The 15,346-nt window shown below is 43.5% G+C and overlaps 1 protein-coding gene across 2 annotated transcripts; it reads left to right on the top strand.

Moving 5' to 3' along the window:
- The first annotated feature begins 1,046 nt into the window (after positions 1-1,046).
- Positions 1,047-15,107, top strand: AQP4 (aquaporin 4). Of its 2 annotated transcripts, none has more exons than XM_035125921.3 (5): positions 1,047-1,182; positions 7,010-7,424; positions 9,153-9,317; positions 11,075-11,155; positions 12,920-15,107. In XM_035125921.3, exons 1-5 carry the CDS (start codon positions 1,148-1,150, stop codon positions 13,196-13,198), a joined length of 975 nt encoding a protein of 324 aa, XP_034981812.3. In that variant the 5' UTR covers positions 1,047-1,147; the 3' UTR covers positions 13,199-15,107. The 2 variants fall into 2 exon arrangements, with proteins under 2 accessions (XP_034981812.3, XP_088531553.1); XM_088675427.1 differs by lacking the exon at positions 1,047-1,182 and adding an exon at positions 1,663-2,092 and having other exon boundaries at positions 12,920-15,068.
- Positions 15,108-15,346: the final 239 nt, after the last annotated feature.

Below are 15,346 nucleotides of genomic sequence, written 5' to 3'. Positions count from 1 at the left end.
CTGTCGTCCCCTTCTCCTAGTGCCCTCAATTTTTCCCAACATCAGGGTCTTTTCCAAGGATTCTTCTCTTCTCATGAGGTGGCCAAAGTATTGGAGCCTCAGCTTCACGATCTGTCCTTCTAGTGAGCACTCAGGGCTGATTTCCTTAAGAATGGATAGGTTTGATCTTCTTGCAGTCCATGGGACTCTCAAGAGTCTACAGTCTCTACAGAGTCTCTACAGAGCTGCTTATGCAGTTTGGAAACTTCCACTGGTGCTGAATGCCACTACCTGTCTCTGCTTGTAGATGCTCCATTGTTGACCATTAAAAAAAGATGTTTCTTTAAATCGTCTGTTCATTGAATATTTTTGTAGCTCTAAAAGGGGGTGGAGGGCAAATTTGGAAATTTAAGGAACTGTTGTGGGCACCACAGTATACCCAGTTGACCAAAGGAGCACTGGTGCTACTCAGAGCCTCACCCTGCAACCAACAGGGTGGGCAGCAATGGGTGTGTGTCTAAAGGTGCTGTTAAGGACCCCAGATCAACACCAAGGATAGGCAACCCTCTTCTGTTGATGCCCACATTCCTTTCTAGGGGCACCTCTGCTGATGGTGGGTGAATCCAGAGAGAGAAAGTTGTTCTGGATTAAAGGCTACCCTCCTTCAATTTCCCCAGCGCTATCTGCAGCGAAGTCACCTCCACCAGCTTTGATGCCTGGCTGGTTTCACGGTTGTATTGATGAGCCGCCTGGAGGGGGCATTTTTGCCCTGGAAAGGCGGTGTAGAGAGTCCTGTAAACAAACAAACGACGTCGAGGAGGGCCTGATCTACATTTGCTGTGATGATGGTCAAAACTTGATTTCCTTCACGACCGTGTGTATCCGATTCTGTTGCTGCTGTGTTTTGCTGCGCTTGGCGAGGAGGTCGCGGCGTGCCTCGAGCTGATCAGGTAAGGGAAAGTTATCTGCAGTTCAAATATAACTTCGCGACAACCTGCCATCTGCTCGGCCAGCCGCCCTCGGCTCCCCCAAACCCCACCAGGACAGGCGCACAGTAATCCGACTCCCCAGAGCGCGCCGGGCGGCTTCCCTCCGCCTCCCTTGTCGCTCGCTCTCGCTCTCCGGCAACTCCGGCGCGTCTCTGCCAGGCGCACAAACCCGGGAAGGAATGAGCGATAGGAGCGCATCCGGAGGCTGCTGGGGGTGAGTCGTCGGGGCGCTGCAGCAAGGCGCGGTGGGGGTGGGGGGGGGGCGCCCCCAAGGGCTGCTTCACGCCAAATGGCAGGGGAGAAAAGGCGAGTGAAGCGAGTGTAGGATTAAGTGTGGGGGGGGTGCAGGCGGAGAAGGCGAAAGAAGGGGGCGCGGAGGTGGCAGAGAGACACACGCAGAGAGAGAAACGCGAAAAGTTTGGCTACTGTGCACCGCTCCAGACCTTGGAGTCCAATTCGAAAGGGGGGAAAACACACACACACACACACACACACACAACATTTAATAGCGATGCCTTGGAGTTAGACCACGGTTGGACGTGGGCTGCAGCTGAGATGCATGAAGACAGCAGCTACACACACATACGCGCACAAAAGGTGGTTGGTTTGGGGAGAGCTAGTAAGAGGGAGAAAAGAAACAAGCCCCGCTTTGTTCTGGCGCTCCAAAAGAGCGAAGCAGGCCGTTTGGGGCTTTCCGTTTGCCAAAAGAGAAGAGAGAGGCGAGCTTGAGATTTTCCTGTAACTTTTCGGGGTGGGGGTCGGCAAATGAATTACGAGGAAGGGATGCGATCCGCAGCAGCAACAAAGAGGCTTTGGCCAGGGCTCCGCGAGTGGCAGAAAGCGTGAAGGGGCTGGGAGAGTTGCGGCTGCTGCTGCACTGCTGCTGCTTCGCGAGGAGGACGTCCAGCAGGCTGCCCGGTCGCCCCCTTGCCACTCGGAGGCCAGTGCCTGCCTGGGAGGCGGGGCGAAGCAGAGGCAGTCGTGGGAGTCCTGCCAGCTGCTGCGCCGGCCCATTCGGCAGCCTCTCCGTCGTTTCTCTCCTCCTCCCCTGCAATCCCACAGAGCCGCACATGTCTCCCATCGCTGGCCTCCTGTGCCCGGATCGGCACCCTCCGCTCGCTATTGTGAGTTTGGATTCTGGGTCGCTTCTCCCACCTTCTTTGTAGGCTACCTTGGGATGAGCTCTGGGTTGATCAATATCTGCGATGGTGTTTCGTTTGCTAGTTTGTTTGGTGCTTTTTTGCTTTGTTTTGACAGCATATATATTCCCTCTAGGCCAGCGAAGTTTCGTGAGAAAGCCGCACTTGCAAGTCTCCCCTGTTTGCACTATATACAGTACTATACAAGGTTTGCTGCGTGCGCGTACGCTCGCGCGCGCTTGGACCCATAGCTGTCTAAGCCTGAAACGTTAAACCTAGGCGATCGGCGTCCCCGGAAAGGTCAAGGGCAGTCCCCGTCTTTTTCACCTATTTGGAAAGAATCCTAAAAATATACCGTTGCCAGCAGTTTGTGCTTATTCCGCGAGGTGGCGGCTGGGTCAGGGCAGGGAGGGCGGCCAAGGGACCCGCGACTGCAACTCTCAGGTTTGCGTTCCAGAGGACTCCAGGCGCGGGACCCGAAGGTAAAAAGTTGCGTCTTCCAAATTCTTCTCCCACCTCCAATTTCAGGCCCCTTTGGACGCCAGCACGGGCTTGACCCTCGGCATTTGCTGAGGTTTCGAAACCCTGAACGTTTTGCACAAGTAAGGGGCGGGGAGGATTCCATTCTCGTGCTTGCAAAGATAATATTTGGCTTGTTCTCTTTCGTCCCTCCCCCTCCTACTGGGTTGCTAAGTGGCTCTCGGGGGGGGGGGGGAGATGCAGGCGCACACACACGCACTCCAGACTGCTGTGCTCTCAGAACTTGCAGCCAGGCACAGTCGCTGCCAGGAATGTCTCTCTCTCTGCTCATAGTTAGAATTCTCCTCTTCGAGGAAGGATGAACCTGCAGAGGGTGCCATGTCTGTAAGATTGCAACTGGCAACCTGGAGTGGATCTTGCCTCCACAATGGGAATGGTTTGGAACAGAGGGCCATTAAGGTAGGGAAAGGGAAGGCCTTTCTTAGCCCTCTTCCTTCTGGCTAAACTTTAGGAAAAACCTTCTGGTGGAAATAGCTATTGGACTGTGGAACTGACTTCCTCCGAAGGTGGTGGACTCTCATTCATTGGAGGTTTTGAAGAGGTTGGGTGGCTGTGATTTCTGCATTGCAGCGATTGAACTAGATGACCCTTAGTTTCCTTCCAACCCTTCTATGGTTCCGTGACTCTTAGTGCCACACTGTTGGATGCAGGTGTTAGAAACTCAGGTTCAGATCCCAGCTCAGTTGTAAATCTTTGGAGATGATGGAGAATTTGTCAATTTAATTAGTTGAAAGATTAACTTTTTGTGGGATCTGCTTCCATTTACTGTCCAGATCAAAAGTTAGTTTATTGTACTGGCCAACTTGTACAGTTAATTTGGCAGGTATCTGAAGTTGTCGTGTCATAGCTGGCATGTGATAGATAGTGTAGCAGTAATTATATAACAAATATGATGTATGCTGTTTATGAGAAGGTATAAAAGCTGTATAAAACCTGTGGTCATTACAGTACCTATCACTTATGAGACTGTCCTTTACTGCAGTAAAGTCAATAAAGAAGGGTATCATCTTGTTTAAATATAGGTTGTGTTTTTATTCAATAAATTCCCTACCTGAGGATGAACAGTAATGCCCATGAGTAAATGTTACAGCAAGATAGAATCCCATACAAGTTTTGCAAAAGTATCTGTGGAGTTCATTGGTTTCCAGTATTTTGAGTATATGATGGCAGTATTAGGATTGCCAACTGTTTAAAAGGCAAAGGGCTCATTTAAAAGTTGTCCAGCACATAGAAATTTATGAGGTGAATCACTTCATCTTTGTACCAGGAAAAGTTTCACCTGCTTAACTTCTGCCTTTCAGGAAGCTCTTAATGACATGAAGAATCCTACAAAAGAGAAAGTGATCAACCTTATAAGGTGTTTCCAACTGGTTTTTACATCATGCATCCCACTATATTCTTTTAGTTGGAACTGAGGGCTTTTAGGAAGTTTTGATATTTGGTTCCAAATCAGCGAAAAGTTGCTTTTATAAAATCAAAGCTGAGTCAGTGGAATTCCAACAAAGTGTATAAAGTGTATAATTCAGGAAAAGATGGTATATCAATCTTTGGAATTAATAATCTTTATTTTGTGAAAGCATAATGTAAAATCCAGCGGTGGATAGCTTCTATTTTGGTAATGTATGGTCTCTCATAGAACCATGCCAGCAGCTGGGAAGAGAAACTCAAGTATGTAATGAGGACATGATTTTCTTACTTTGGCAGCAGATCATTGGCAGGGTTGAGTCTAGTAGGTCAGGCAGGGGAGGATGAAGGCAGGCAGTGAGAGAAGCCAGGAAGAGCAGAGGCATGGAGGTTTAGGCTGAGGAAGCAGAAGAGCCTGTACAGCAGTAATCCTAGTTGCTGCACCATCATACCCTAACTGCAAGTGGAAGTCCATAGGGCACAAAAGACATATGTAAAGGGAAAGTGACCCCTGACCATTAAATCCAGTTGTGACTGACTCTGGGGTTGCGGCGCTCATCTCGTGTTATTGGCCAAGGGAGCCGGCGTACAGCTTCCAGGTCATGTGGCCAGCATGACAAAGCCACTTCTGGCAAACCAGAGCAGCACACGGAAACACCGTTTACCTTCCCGCTGTAGCTGTACCTATTTATCTACTTGCACTTTGACGTGCTTTCAAACTGCTAGGTTGGCAGGAACTGGGACCCAGCAACGGGAGCTCACCCCATCGCGGGGATTCAAACCACCGCCCTTCTGATCGGCAAGCCCTGGGCTCTGTGGTTTAACCCACAGCGCCACCCGCGTCACAAAAGACATATGTAGGTGGCTTAATTAACTACGGCAGTGTTTTTCAACCTTTTTGGAGCAAAGGCACACTTGTTTCATGAAAAAAATCATGAGGCACACCACCATTAGAAAATGTTAAAAAATTTAACTCTGTGCCTATATTGACTATATATAAAGTAATTTTTCAATTTTTCCCACGGCACACCAGGCAACATCTCACGGCACACTAGTGTGCCGCAGAACAGTGGTTGAAAAACACTGAACTACGGAGCATCAAGCTGGAGTTTCAGGACCTTGGATAGCTCAAATCAGACAACTCATTTTACCAAGGTCTGGTGCTCAAATGAGACCTGTATCAGCCTTGGGACACCATATCCCAGGGGTATGCAATAAATCCGGCCCACGGACAGTCTGGGAGTCAGCGTGTTTTTACATGAGTAGAATGTGTCCTTTTGTTTAAAATGCATCTCTGGGTTATTTGTGGGGCATAGGAATTCGTTCACCCCCCCCCCAAAAAAATATCATCCGGCCCACCACATGGTCTGAAGGGCCGGTGGACCGGCCCACGGCTGAAATAGGTTGCTGACCCCTGCCCTATCCTTTCCATGCTCTGCACCATTCTTGAAGAATAGAGTGCCTTAAAGTGGTAGTTCTCTGGCCTAGAACCCTGTTGCCTATCAGGCATCCCATGTCTTCTGCATTGCCTAGATTGTGGAACAGGGACTGGGAAGTGTGAAGTCCCTGGTGTAAAGGGAATCTGTCTCCAGAGGTGCTGTCTTGCTTTCTATGGGGGTTCCAGTTTAGGGAGCTCTGGGTGACTTGGCACTGGGTTTGGTTCAAGACTTGCACGGCTTACATTGCTGGCCTTCATGATGTAGCTGGGTCCACTTCTGTTTTACAGCACTACCTACTGCTCAGGGTCAGGGCATGCTCAAGCAAAGTATTGGCCTTAAGAATTTACACTATACAGTGTTTGTTTTGTATTGCTTCCCAACTGTTCAGCCCTTCCCAACTGTTCAGCCCTTTGGCAGTAACAACCTTGGTTGGCTCCTTGAGATTGTACAGAGACTGTGAAGCCAAAGGCCCTGGGTTCATGTATTTAACTTGCCTATTTGACCAACTAATATATCTGATGTGTGGTTCAATCAAGAAAGTACAGTAGCTGTGCTGCACACAGACTCAAATAACAACTTTAAGCTGTCTTTGGATGTTACAGGGAAGAGATCATGGAAGGGGGAATGAAAATGACTTGTTCTTCCAAAGGTATCCATCAAAAGTGGAGATTGTGCATCTTCTCCCAAAGTGATATGAGAGCATAGGTCATATAAATGACTGGTTACCATACAATCTCCTGTTGGGGAGATTAAATTTGGGACAATGGCCAAATTATATAAATGGGGGTGTATATCCCTCCTTCTAAAGAGTCCAGGATTGTGGGGAAAGATGTATTTCCTATACTCTCTCCTTGCCCCCCTCACTCAAAAAAGGAGGGAGAAAGCAGTCTGAGCTGATTCCAGGATTGGGGCTGGGTCACCTTTACTAAATCCCCTTCACTTGAAACCATGGAAAACAACAATTCCCTCATGCCACTTCTAATTTTCTTGGGTGCTCCATGCAGTTTGACAATGCTGTGCTGTTGGAGAAGTTTCAGGTGTTTACTGGAACCTGGACCTCACCACCTTTGAGACACAGTTCTGGAACATGGTGCACACACTACTCCTAAATGAAGTATGTGGGTAGCAAGTAGGATTCATTCATAACATTTTACTCAGTGCTTGATAATTCTGGCATAGCAGAGAGCAGGACCAGATTTGAGAAATCCCAGATCTTCTCCCATGGTCATGGCCTTAGCCATGTACAGTATGTAAATGTGGGAAATAACAGTGAGAAATAGGGGAGGCATGTGGTAAATGGAAGAGGGAAGTGGGCACCCTCCCTTCACCCCACTCTTAGCTAGTTATGAATAAATGTTAGCCCCACCTAGTCTGGGACCTTGTGGGAAAGGATGGGTCAGAAATCTAGTAAATAGATAGTGTCACTATCACTATTCTTCTGCAGATGGTTATGATTATTTAGAGCCAGCCTTGAAGTTACTGAGTCAGCTCCTGATGTTGCTTTGTTTTCCTTTTTCAGTAAGTGCAGACGTCTGTGTAAGTGCGAAGCCATCATGGTGGCATTTAAAGGCATCTGGACTCAGCCTTTCTGGAAAGCTGTTTCTGCAGAATTTTTGGCCATGCTAATTTTCGTCCTCCTCAGCCTTGGCTCTACAATCAACTGGGGTGGAACCGAAAAACCTCTGCCTGTCGACATGGTCCTCATTTCTCTCTGCTTTGGACTCAGCATTGCAACAATGGTGCAATGCATTGGACACATCAGTGGTGGCCATATTAACCCTGCTGTGACTGTTGCAATGGTCTGCACTCGGAAGATCAGCCTTGCCAAATCAGTCTTCTATATTGCAGCCCAATGCCTGGGTGCCATCGCAGGGGCAGGAATTCTCTACCTTGTCACCCCCCAGAGTGTGGTAGGGGGCTTGGGAGTTACCAAGGTAGGGTAGGGGACTTGGGAGTTACCTATTCCTATGAAACATAATAAAACGGAACCTGAATCAGGAAGATGCATATTTTTGCCCACTGTTGATTTCCCTACAGATTATAGGTGGGTAGATAATATGTATTACCTGTGGTCAAGTATTAGGTATGATGCAACAGTTATGGAACAGCGGACAACTCTATCGAGCATTAGAATGATGTAATGTGGAGTCTAACATATCAGTTATTGTGACTGAGAGAACACGATGCATTAATTAAACTTTAATTAAAGACTACAACTGAATTTTATTTTATTTTTTGGCTGTAGATGCTTAAAACAGCTATTACTTCAGCCAGTTTGCAAAGCAAACCTTCATTCTTGCCAATATAGTTTCAACTTTGAATTATATTTACAATGGCACAAATGCTTATTCGCATTAAAATGTATCGCTTCTGCTTTATCTTGCTTCCGCCAGGCTCTTTATATTAACCTTGGAATATATGGAAACATTCACACTTGGGTATAGATTTGTCAGAAGACCAGCGTGGATATAAACTGAAAGACTAATACCATGTAAATGTGCTTTAATGTCCTTATTTATATGAACAAAGGAGAAATATGTGGCCAAGGTTAAACAATCTGCAATAAGATGTTTTGAGAGTGTGCCTTCACATTTGGAATGGCTTCTCATGTGATTCACACTGCTATCTTTTAATAAAAAGGGTGATCTCTTGATAGTCATCCAGTAGTGGAGACTGAAATGGAACCCATTTCCATGAAAGAGTTTAGCATATGCTTGGCAAACTGTTTTTCAAAAATCTTGATAGGCAGGCTGCCAAGGGCTTCATGAATCCATTCATAAGAACAAATTCCATGTAGCTCTCCATAATTAAGTGAATGCTAAAAATCTATTTCATGAGAGCAGGGTTTGTGGGTAGGCAGCTTGTGTAAGCTTTTAGTGAAGAGTAGGTGGTATTTATTCTTTAACTCAAAATAACAGCGCAATTTTATGTAAATGCCTTTTACTTATCCTACTGACAGCCTTTTCTTTACACCCAGCAATTGTTCTCTAATAGATATTTTCTTTTTAAAACTTTTAGAAATGATTTAATACCAGGTACATAGCAGCCAGGTGTGAAATGCAATTTTAAGATGAAAACATGGGTGTGTCGAAATCTATGTCATTATTATAGTGACTGATAACGCCATATATTTAAGATGACACACTTCTTTACAATAGACTGTGCCTTAAATTCTAGTTTCATTCTCCACTAATAAAGAATCCCATCAGTTAGCCTCATTGAAGGAAATTAAAATGCACTTGGGCTGCATGCTGCCTATTTTTAATTGAAACTGAAATTAATTGAGTTAGAGCTAATTAATGGATTTATAATAGAACACTAAACTACAGTCCTCCTAAGGAAAAACAAGCCTTTCATTTCTTATGTATATCATGTGAACATCTAATGGAAAAACCGGCGCTCTACCCTTATATGCTCTATATGCATATACGTAGCAGACTGCATCTTGTGCTAGGCAGCTTACAGCAATATAAAAATACAACAGTAAAATTAGTTAAAACAATCTTCTCTCTCCTTTTCCTTTTCTTAAGTTCACTACAGACACATCCAATTTGAAACGGCTTTAATTAGTAGGGAGGAAATTATATTTTTCTGATGTAAGAAAAGTAGTTTACACTTTTTCTGTGCTTCCTGAAACTCCAGCATGTTTCCTTTTTTTCTAGGTACATGACGACCTTTCCGCTGGCCATGGACTAGTGGTGGAGCTGATAATTACGTTCCAGCTGGTCCTTACTATTTTCGCCAGCTGTGATTCTAAGCGAAGTGATGTCACCGGTTCAGTGGCACTGGCAATTGGACTTTCAGTTTCGATCGGACACCTGTTTGCTGTAAGTTGCTGACCTCTTCCATGAGCTGTGCTAGGTAGCTAACAGTAAAGTGCATGTCATTACAAAGCTTTATGAATCTTACTCCAAAACCCACTGTTGGCTCAAGTAAATTTGATGTAAAGCCTGTATATCCCCAAGTACCTTTTGACTAACTTGCTCCAAAGCATTGACTCCCTGCTTTGAAATGATATTATTGTATATGTGAAATAGGAATAATCCTCGTCTGTCTCACAGGAGACACCAGTAAGGTGTGATAGAAATATTCCTGAAGCAAACATATAAAGTCAGTGTACCTAGAGATCTTGTTGAGGTCCTTCCAGATTGGTGCTTTATTGTGGATGCATTCTGTGACATGTTTGTAACATTATAATAGTGCATTCATGGCGGATTTATTCTGCTTTAGTCTGTTCTGCAATGCTTCTCCAATGCTACCACATTATTGCCATCCAGAGGGCCTATAGAGCTACAAAACCAGGACAAAAATAAACCAGAATGTTTTTGGTATAAAAAGTGACAGGATTTCAGCATGAAGGTAAGGAATATGCATGGCTTGGAAGTAAAGCTCAGTGCAATAGCACAGTTGGGTTAGAGCAGGGGTTGTCAACCTGGTCCCTACCACCCACTAGTGGGCATTTCAGGATTCTAGGTGGGTGGTAGAGGGTTCTATGGCACAAGTTGAATCCTCCTTCCATTGAGCACTGGTGGGCGGTAAGGAAATTTTACCAGTGTGCAGTAGGTATAAAAAGGTTGACTAACCTTGGGTTAGAGCATGGTGCTGATAACCCCAAGGTTGCAGGTTTGATCCCCATATGGGACAGCTGCATATTCCTGCATCACAAGGGGTTGGACTACATGGTCCTAGATAGTCCCTTCCAACTCTACAATGCTATGATTCTATGACCACCCCAAAACCCTTTAAGGAACAAAAAGTATGGAAAACAAGGTCATGTGTGACCATCTCAATAACATCAAGAGCACAAATGACCATGAATGTGCAATAAAAACCCTAGGTTGCTTATAGATTTTTTTTGTAACAAATAATCAAGTAGTAAATAATCAAATAACAGTGTGTACATACAGGTTTTTGGTAGGCGTGAGTATGTGACATCCACACTGTACACATTTGCGCTACATTTTGAAAAGTGTTGTATAAATCTAGGCCCACCGGCACATTTTGTTTTTTGAGTGAGTGCCATGAGTATTCCTCCAGTCACTTCTACCCACCCCAGATTATCCTCTCCCACTATACTGAGAGAAAGAAGGCAAGGATGCACACACATACTTCTCTTTTCCAAGAGATCTGGGTAAAAGTCAGATCCAGGAAAATTAATCTGAGCTTTGAAAACCATATAGAGATGAAGAAGAAAGTTGGAAAGAGTGTCCATATTCCATGAAGTATGAATAGTCCAGAGGGATGCTCACAGTCCTGGAAAGAATCTCCTAGCAGACACAGGTCCTGGTTCCCATTGCTGTCTCTGGCTCATCGCTTCTGGACTAGCATGAATCTTGAGGATAGACTTCAACAACTGGCGGTCCATGGGCTAGAACTGGCCCACTGAGAAATGTTTCCTATCCCCATTAACTGCCAACCAGGTGGGGGAAAGAATGCAGAGAAAGTGGCATTAGTGACTTGGGCAATAGATCATTTTAGAGCAATGTCAGTCATAAGCTGGTTCCATCACAAGATCATTAAAACATGTGGATGTCTGATGGTTGTATAATAATGATTAACAGTCTTCCTTTTAAATATCTTGCAGATTAGCTACACAGGCTCCAGCATGAACCCTGCTAGGTCATTTGGACCTGCAGTTATCATGGGGAAATGGGAAAACCACTGGGTAAGCGAATATACCTGGATAATTCTCATTCACTCATGCATGATTTAGCAATCTGCTGGTATAGGATTAGACAAATTTGTGGAGGACAAGGCTCATCAATGGCTTCCTCCACCATCAACAGCAGTATTATTATTATTATTATTATTATTATTATCATCATGTATTTTATTTATATATATATATATATATATATATATATATATATATATATATATACACTACTTGATTTTAAAAAAACCCAACCACATGTTCCAAGATGAGTCAAAGTGAGACAATAGCTATATTAAGTTTGATTCTGTATTGAAACAGAATCAATGCAATCTATAAGAACTTGTACTTAAACAGAATGCTCCTACAAATGTCAGTTGTCTCATGTAACTAACTGATCTAATTAGATAGATTTCAGAAGGTTCTGCCTGAATGTCATCGTAAAACCTTAGCTGTGTCTTCATGAGTGTATGTTTCTAGGCTTGCTTTGAATTGCTCAACAGATTTCCTTTCTTTGTGTTAGGAAACTGCTGAGATATGCTGGCAACGTAAGTGCCAATTGAAATAAATTTAAAAAATTAAAAAATGTCCAATAGCACCTTAGAGAGCAACTAAGTTTGTTCTGGGTATAAGCTTTCGTGTGCATGCTTATACTCAGGACAAACTTAGTTGGTCTCTAAGGTGCTACTGGACAATTTTTTAATTTCTTTCAACTGCGTCAGACCAACACGGCTGCCTACTTGAATCTAAGTGCCAGTTGTTTGACTTCAGGTTTTTGTATTGTTGTGAGTTTGGGGAGTGGGTAGGCTGTATGCCTGAGTTACTTCTAATTCTTGGATCCAACAAGGATCCGCTTTCTTGAATAGCTAGACAAGTTTCTTGGTAATCACTCACTATGTATGGGTTGTTAAGGCAACAAAGGAAGTGGCTCCATGGCAGAGAGTAGATGGATGGGCCTCACTACCTGAACTGTTAATTAGAACGACAAAGGCCTGAGTCGAGGCATGTGAGCTAGAAGCTTGAAGCAGGAGGAAGCTGGCTTGGAAGCCTGGGAGACGGAGCCATGCCTGATTTCTGCTGTAATCCAAGGCTGTGATTATTGGGAGAAGAAAGACCCAGTTGGGTGTTAATGCTGTGAACCCCTCCATCATAGGCTAAGGTTGTATATATGTGTAAATAAACTGTATATCATTCCAAGGAAACCAAACCCTGGTAAGTACCTGGAACTGCTGGAATCTCACACCATTCAGTGGTTGGGGTGGCGTGCAACAGTGTGTTGTATTGATTTAGTTTCATCCAAAGCTATTTTATGCTGATTGATTCATGAACAAAGGCATTGCTGATACAAATGACAAACCATCATCCAATCAGAATTCAAGAGAATACTAGCCATTCTTCAGTCAGCCTAATTAAGGTTGTTTGGTATGAGTTTATCATTCTGTGTCTCCTATGCTATGAAGAACATAGTATTCCAGGTATTTATAAAACATCTGTTCATGTGGCTTGACTGTACACATGTGTTCACATACTGTGCCAGCAAAGCCTCTCCTCTTGGGAAGTGCATTGCTGATGTGCAATTTACACATCCAAGGCCTGCTAAACTGGGTAGGTTGTTAAGATTTCCTGCAGCACCAAATAAGGGAAGCACCAACCATGCTAACCTTGGTAACTAGAACTTGGTAACATCCAACTTCATTATGGGACTCTTAACATTTCTTTGAAACGTTACTCCCAATCCATGCTCAATGTATGTTTCTTTCCCCCTGTTTTGTACAGATATATTGGGTGGGACCAATTATAGGAGCAGTTCTTGCAGGCGCCCTTTATGAATATGTCTACTGTCCTGATGCTGAATTCAAACAGCGGCTCAAAGAAGCATTTACTAAAACAAGCCAGCAGTCCAAAGGGAAATACATAGAAGTCGAAGACACCAGGAGCCAGGTGGAGACGGATGATTTGCTTCTGAAGCCTGGAATGGTCCACGTCATTGACCTTGAGAGGGGTGATGATAAGAAGGGTAGAGACCCAACCAATGAGGTGCTATCATCTGTATGACTAGCAAGGAGCACTGAAAGCAGGGAACAGTCTACTAGCAGGCCCACAGATAGCCTTCCACCCATAAAAGAGACAGATTTGTTGTAAATTAGCCACCTGCGACATCATAAAATTGTAGGAAAATGGCAGCAGTGAATTAGCTGTTTAATCAGACCAGACTCCCATTCTGTTGACATGGTAGCAGCTAACTATGTTGAGGGATTCTCATAGATTATTCCAAATTCATAAATGTCCTTCTGGCAATAGCCATAAGGGAATCCTTTTATTCCCTCTCTGCTTTCTGAGTGAATTTTGAAAGAGGCATTGGTTTTAACGCAAGCAGTTATGAGCAGGAAATAGCAATCTTCGTCAATCAGATTGACAGATGAAACTTATCAAAAGATGCCTATAGACACAGAAAGAAGTGTCTATCAGATTGTTCTTCTGACACTTAATTGGCTGTTGTCAATCCTGATTAGAATTTTAATGACAAAGTCTATGGCAGGTTCAGTGAAAGCAGAGCCAACAAGCAGGATATAACAAATGCTTGCAAAAGCCTTATTTCTTCTAGTCCTCCTGTTATTTTTAATCCTTCCATGCTACATTTGGGAGAAGACATTTAAACAAAACAAAACAAAAAAACAAGAATTGCCATTTGCCATTTTATATCTACTACATATTCATACGTTTTATACTTCCACAAAACAGGTCCTCTCCTTTTGACTCATAATCTTTAAAATGTCTCCCACATTGAGTTGTCCTTCCACAAAAATGTTTTCATGACATACTATTGCCAGAACTATTGAAGACATACAATGAACAAAATAAATCCATATTATACTCCATCTTGTAATGTGCGCATTCCAGCCAAAGTTAAGCCCTATGAATTCCAGATACTTTTACCAGGAGACATTTATACACAGCTTAACTTTCCCAGTGACATCAGTGGGACTTAACAGTGTTTAACTTTGGGTGGATCATGTCAAATTAAAATATGCAGGTATCAAAAAAAAAAGTAGAAGGCTGTTCTGTTTTCAGTGCACTTATTCAAACAAATAAAATGTTACTGTGCCAATTTTATATAACTGAAATGTTAAAATTGTGTAACTATTTTGCTCACAATGTGATTTTTTTAAAAAAACAACAACAACGTATAACAAGCAGGCTTTTCATTATTCTTTAAAATACTGCTGGGAAATGCTTTGGTGACTGATGCTTTGCTTTGAATACTCTGTCGCTAAAAAGATTTGTTTTAGAGCTGCGTCAAACACAATGCATTTCCTATATAAAAAGCTCTAGGAAAAATCCAGGCAAACTGCATGTAGATTTCCATGTGTGACAGTTGCAGACATGTCTGTTCCACTATGAGCTCGCCCTCAGTGTACACAGGACAGAAAGCCATTGTCAACAGAGATGTGTGCAATTGTTGCATGATCTCCATCCAGTTATAATATCAATGAAACAGTTAAATAGCAACTGTGAATTTTCAATGCATCAAGAAGCCAGAGCATGGAATAGCTTGCAGCTTTGTGTGATGTTGTGCTGCTGAACGGTGAGTTTGCCTTTTATAAACTTAAAATGCTTTTGGTCAAAAAGGAGTAACGTTTACACTTTCTCTGAATGTAGCCAGAACTGAATTTTGCTATAGCTGAGGTTCTTTGTATGGATCTCATCCATTCCTATTAAGGTTTTTGGTGGTGAAATGTGGCGAATGTACAGAACCACCCTGAGAACACCTGGTCTTGTAGAAAAAGGACAGCTATACTAGTGGTGAATATTTCTAAGTACATAGATAATCTTATGCACAAGAAACACGACATAATAAAAGAAATATACACTTCTTCCTCCATAGAAGCAACACCCATCTAACAAAATTGCCCAGTGTGAAGCACTGCACAAAAAAGGAAAGAACTGACAGTATAGCAAAGCCAAAACAAAGAAATCCAACTAGGGCTGTGATCCCAAGCAAATCAGGTTACTTCCTAAGGAGTAAGCCTCATTGGGTTTAGTGGAACTTCTGAGTAAAAAGACATCATATTGTGCAGTAAAGGTCTGCCAAAGGGAGACCATATGAAGAAAGATACTAATGTCCCAATGAGTGCTGATGATGGCTTCCCATGGGCATCTAAACAGTTCGGTGAGAAGAGGATGTTGGACCACATGGGTCAT

The sequence above is a fragment of the Zootoca vivipara genome, chromosome 8 (assembly GCF_965207765.1).
Source record: "Zootoca vivipara chromosome 8, rZooViv2.hap1.1, whole genome shotgun sequence".
Taxonomy (NCBI): domain Eukaryota; kingdom Metazoa; phylum Chordata; class Lepidosauria; order Squamata; family Lacertidae; genus Zootoca; species Zootoca vivipara.
This window is presented reverse-complemented; position numbering and strand designations above follow the sequence as displayed.